Source organism: Arachis stenosperma, chromosome 3 (assembly GCF_014773155.1).
Source record: "Arachis stenosperma cultivar V10309 chromosome 3, arast.V10309.gnm1.PFL2, whole genome shotgun sequence".
NCBI lineage: Eukaryota > Viridiplantae > Streptophyta > Magnoliopsida > Fabales > Fabaceae > Arachis > Arachis stenosperma.
The window spans coordinates 164,488,170-164,493,856 of record NC_080379.1 but is presented as its reverse complement, the minus strand read 5'-3'; the positions used below and the strand labels follow the sequence as shown (position 1 = coordinate 164,493,856).

Genomic DNA, 5,687 nt, shown 5'->3' with positions numbered 1-5,687 from the left:
AGAAACCCTACATTTTTTACTAAAGAAAAAGCCCACGGTTCTGAAAACTGGTGCAGCACATGGTGTCCATCTTTCATCATGGTCAGATTAGAATCCATTAGCTCCATGATAACTTAGTGAATTTTACTCATCATCTGCCAAAAAATCTCACCGCGATTTATGAGACAAAACACAAAAGATCTCATTATCAGAAAGAATTAAGAAAACAGAGATGAAGCAAGAATGCCCAATTCAGTTCGCAGCTTACAGAACCTCTCTTCAATCAATGGTTTGGTGAAAATATCTGCTAGCTGACCATCAGAATTAACAAACTGAATATCCAAATTTCCATTTTGCACATGTTCTCTAATAGAGTGAAAACGAACTTCAATGTGCTTGGTTCTAGAGTGCAAGACAGGATTTTTGGAAATGTTAATAGCACTCATGTTGTCACAAAATAATGGAATATTAGAGACATTCAGTTTATAATCAGCTAGTTGAGTTTTCAGCCATAATAATTGAGAGCAACAAGAAGAGGCTGCAATATACTCAGCTTCGGCTGTTGAAAGGGCCACAGTAGCTTGCTTCTTGCTAGACCAAACAATAAGGGATTTCCCAAGAAAACAACATATGCCGCTTGTGCTTCTTCTATCAATCCTATCCCCAGCAAAATCTGCATCACAGAAACCCACTAATTGAAAAGAATCAGTTTTAGGAAACCATAATCCATAGTTAGTGGTACCAAGAACATATCGGATGATCCTCTTGACAGAGAGATGTGACTCCTTAGGCTTTGATTGAAACCTTGAGCAACCTCCAACACTTTGGATGATATCAGGCCTTGAGGAGGTAAGGTACATTAGGGATCCAATCATCCCTCTGTAACGTGTCTCATCAACATCTCTACCATGTTCATCCTTATCAAGCTTGATGTTAGGATGCATGGGGGTTCCCATAGGCTTAGCACAGTCCAGCCCAAACTTCTTGACAAGTTCCTTTGCATATTTTTCTTGATGGATGAATATGCCTTCTGCAGTTTGCTTGATTTGCAAGCCTAGGAAGAAATTGAGTTCTCCCATCATGCTCATATCAAATTCATTGGTCATAAGCTTAGCAAAATCTGCACACAAATCCTCATTAGCAGAACCAAATATAATATCATCAACATAAACTTGCACAAGAATGAAATGATCATGATAATTTCTAATAAATAAAGTGGTGTCAGTGGCTCCTCTTTGAAAGTTATTTTTCAATAAGAATGAGCTAAGCCTCTCATACCAAGCTCTAGGAGCTTGTCTTAAACCATATAAGGCTTTAGCTAGTTTGAAAACATGGTTAGGAAAAGTTTTGTTTTCAAACCCAGGTGGTTGAGCCACATAAACCTCTCTATCTATTATGCCATTGAGGAAAGCACACTTCACGTCCATTTGGAACAGCTTGAAGCCACAATGAGCAGCATATGCAAGGAGCAATCTGATGGCTTCCATTCGAGCTACAGGTGCAAAGGATTCATCAAAATCAATCCCTTCCTCTTGATCATATCCTTGAGCGACCAATCTTGCTTTGTTTCGGACTATGGATCCATCTTCACCCAGCTTGTTTCTGAAAATCCATTTAGTGCCGGTGACTTTCTTTCCATGTGGACAAGGCACCAATGACCAGACCTGATTTTTCTCAAATTGCAACAATTCCTCCTCCATGGCCAACACCCAAGATGGATCAGCAAGAGCTTCTTGGATGTTTTGAGGTTCAATCTTTGATAAAAGAGCAATGTTGTTGGATTCGACTCTTTTCAAAGATGACCTTGTTGAAATACTTTTGGAGGGATCACCAATTATGAATTTCTCAGGATAATTTTCAGAAACCTCCATTCTCTTGGTCTTCTTGATTGGTTCGAGGATTCAGGTTCCTCTTGATCAACAATGGCCTCTGCATCAGTATTTTCTGCATTAACAGGAGATAATTCCAAATTGTCTCCTGCAGAATCAGAATTTTCGTTGCAAGCAGGTGCAGCTTCATGGGAACTTGAGTTTCGTTGAACTGGCTCATCATTCTTGGGTAATTCAGCTTCGAAACCTGGACTATCATCTATGCAAACACTAGGAACAATGTTAGTCTCACAGAAAGTAACATGCATGGTTTCCTCAACGGTTTTGGAGTTCTTGTTATAAACTCTATAGGCCTTGCTATTTGTGGAATAACCAAGAAAAATCCCTTCATGTGTTTTAGGATCAAATTTTCCTAAATTTTCTTTGATATTCAGAATGAAACACTTGCAGCCAAACACATGAAAATAACTAAGGTTAGGAGGATGTCCTTTCCAAAGTTCATATGGGGTTTTCTTCAAAAACTTCCTAATGATGGTTCTATTTAAAACATAGCAGGCTGTGTTTACAGCCTCAGCCCATAAGAACTTGGGGATTTCATATTCACATAACATAGCTCTAGCCATTTCTTGTAAACTTCTATTTCTTCTTTCCACAACACCATTTTGTTGAGGTGTTCTTGGACAAGAGAAGTTATGTGATATGCCTTGTTCATCACAAAAGGATTCAAAAAATTGATTTTCAAATTCTTTACCATGATCACTTCTAATTGAAACAGTTTTTAAACCTTTTTCATTTTGAACCTTTTTGCTGAATTTCTCAAAAACTGAAAAGGCTTCATGTTTATGAGCAAGAAAGAACACCCAGCCAAATCTAGTATAGTCATCCACAATTACCATGCCATAACTCTTTCCTCCAAGACTTTGAGTTCTAGTTGGTCCAAACAGATCAAGATGTAACAACTCCAATGGTTTCTTAGTAGAGACATCTTCCTTAGGTTTGAAAGAGGTTTTAATTTGCTTTCCCATTTGACAAGCATCACAAGTGATATCTTTATCAAATTTTATATTAGGAAGACCTCTAACTAAATTTCTCTTTACAAGTTTAGAGATTTGGAACATGCTAGCATGTCCTAACCTCTTATGCCACATCCATTTTTCAGATTCCATTGAAGAGAAACAAGTTACATTTTGAACTTTTAGATCATCTAGAGTGATACCATACACATTTTCACTTCTTTTGGCAACAAATAGAACAGCCCCTGTTTTCTCATTTATGACACTACAATCAGATTTTCTAAAGGTTACAGCATACCCTAGGTCACACAATTGACTTATGCTCAATAGATTATGCTTTAACCCATCAACTAAGAAGACGCTATCAATGCAAGTTGAAAAATCTTTGCCAACCTTACCAATGGCAATTATTTTACCTTTACCATTATCTCCAAAAGTGACAAATCCTCCATTGTATTTGTTGAGTTTAATGAAGAAAGTATCCCTTCCGGTCATATGCCTTGAACATCCACTATCAAGATACCACATTTCCTTTTTCTTCTTGGATGCAAGGCAAACCTGCATTTTCTTTAGCTAACCTTAGGTATCCAAATCCATTTGGATCCTTTGATGTGAATTCTTCTTGGTTGCCCAAGAGCATTAAAATCATGAACAACTTTATATAATTTATTATCATTACCAAAAGACCTAGGAAAGATGAAACATTGAGGAGGGTCATGACCATTTCTATTGCACTTGTAACATTGATTTTTGCCCACTGATTTCTGGGGTTTGCTGAAACCTTTTGGTTTGTAAAACTTGGAAGAAGAAGATTCAGATTTTTTAAAGTTTGGTTTGAAAATTGATTTATTTTCCTCTATGAAACCAAGTCCAGATTTTTCAGACCCAAATCTTTGACAAGCAAGTAGTTTGTTCAGATTTTGGGAACCTTGAACAAACTTTGCTAAGTCTTCATTCAAACCTTTTATTTGTTCATTCAGCTTTTTGTTTTCAGAAATCAAATCAGTGGAGGCAATAACTTCATGCTTGAGTTTGAATTTTTCTAATTCAGTTCTCAGGGCAATGTTTTCTTCTTTTAAAAACTTTTCATCAATAGTTTCATTTGCCTTAATCTTTTTCAAAAGAAGATCATTTTCTGTCCTCAAAGCTTCATTTTCTTTCTTACATTTAGCATACTTATCCAAGAGTTTCTTGGAGTTCACAGAAATGTCTTTGATAATGTAGCGCAGTTCATCAATAGATAAGTCAGAGAAATCTACCTCATCTTCATCATCATGATCTGCCATCAGACATAGTTGAGCTTCTTGATCTGAGCTTTCTGAGCTGGTGTCGTTCTCCAAGTCCTCCCATGTTGCCATCATCACCTTCTTCTTGTCTTTCTTGAATTTTTCGCCTTTCTTAAGTTGAGGGCAATCTGACTTGAAGTGACCAGGCTCCTTGCAGTGATGGCATGTGAGCTTGACTTGATCTTTCTTGGCATGTTTGGATGAAGAGCTTCCTTTGCCTTTATTTTTGTATCTTAGTAGTCTTCTCATTTTTCTAGCAAAGAGCACCATTTCTTCATCTGAGAAACTGTCATCAGATTCTTCTCCTTGGGCTGTCATTCTTGATTTTAGTGCTATGCTTTTCTTTTTGTCATCTTTGTCTTGAGACATGTGAGTGGTTTCATAAGCCAGCAGCTTGCCTCTCAGCTCATCATAGGTGATTTTGATCAAATCATTCCTTTCAGAGATGGCTGTGCTTTTCACTTCCCATTTCTTAGTAAGACTCCTCAGAATCTTTCTTACCAAGGTTTCTTCAGAGTAGCTTCTTCCCATGGCGTCCAGATTGTTGATGATTATCGAGAACCTTTCAAACATTTGATCGATGCTCTCATCTTCCTTCATACTGAACATTTCATACTCCTTCATCAGCATGTCAATTCTGGTCTCTCTTACTTGCTTAGTGCCTTCATGAGTGAGTCTGAGCTTATCCCAGATTTCTTTCGCTGTTTTACACCTTGATACTTTTCTGAATTCTTCAAAACTGATTGCACAGTGCATCAGGTTGATTGCCTTGGCATTGAGTTCAACCTTCTTCTTTTCTTCATCTGTCCATTCATTGTCCTCTTTTGCCACAACTTCTCCATCTGCATTCTGTTTGGTAGGAACGTCTGGACCATTGAGGATGATCTTCCAGATGTTGTAGTCGATAGATTGCACGAAGATTCTCATTCTCTCTTTCCAGTAAGAGTAGTTGCTGCCATTGAAGTAGGGCGGTCTATTGTTGGACTGCCCTTCAGTGAGAGTGAAAGCCACGATGTTGGGATTCATGTTGTTGGCCATGGATCTTTACTCCAAGCTGTGAAGCTTGCCTTCTTGAGACCAGGCTCTGGATACCAATTGATGGTTCTAGTTGAACTTGAGAAGGGGGGTTGAATCAAGTTGGTTAAAAACTCAAAGATTTTAAGTTCTGTTTTTGCTGTTGCTCGAGTTGCAGGAGATTATTTGAAATAGTCTCATACGCAGAACATTAAACGAGTAGAGAAGAGGAGAAAGGGGCCAGCATGTATCCTGGTTCGGATTCTTAGTGCCATGAATCCTACATCCAGTCTCCACCACAAACCATGGTGGAATTTCACTATAAATCTCAGATTACATTCACCAATACTATTGAATTAATTCCTAATCCAACTAGTATCTACCCCTAAGCTTTATACACCAAAGCTTAGCAACCCCAAAGTGCTATCCCAACTTGGAAGGGGAATCTACACAGATTCAATTCTCACCAAGTGCTAACCCAACTTGGCAAGGGGAACTAATCCTAGTTCTTTCACCCAAATTACATCAGAAAAACAGTGGCTATTTTGCATCACTCTTGCCTTTTC

At 38.1% G+C, this 5,687-nt stretch overlaps 1 protein-coding gene across 1 annotated transcript; it reads right to left on the bottom strand.

The window, feature by feature from the left end:
• Positions 1-3,390: 3,390 nt before the first annotated feature.
• On the bottom strand, positions 3,391-5,145 carry LOC130967195 (uncharacterized). The gene has a single exon (XM_057892011.1). It carries the CDS (start codon positions 5,143-5,145, stop codon positions 3,391-3,393), a length of 1,755 nt encoding a protein of 584 aa, XP_057747994.1.
• Positions 5,146-5,687: the final 542 nt, after the last annotated feature.

What these genes read in the sequence shown, in the direction of transcription:
- LOC130967195 (XM_057892011.1), bottom strand. Translation starts at nt 5,145, where the DNA reads ATGGCCAACAACATGAATCCCAACATCGTGGCTTTCACTCTCACTGAA.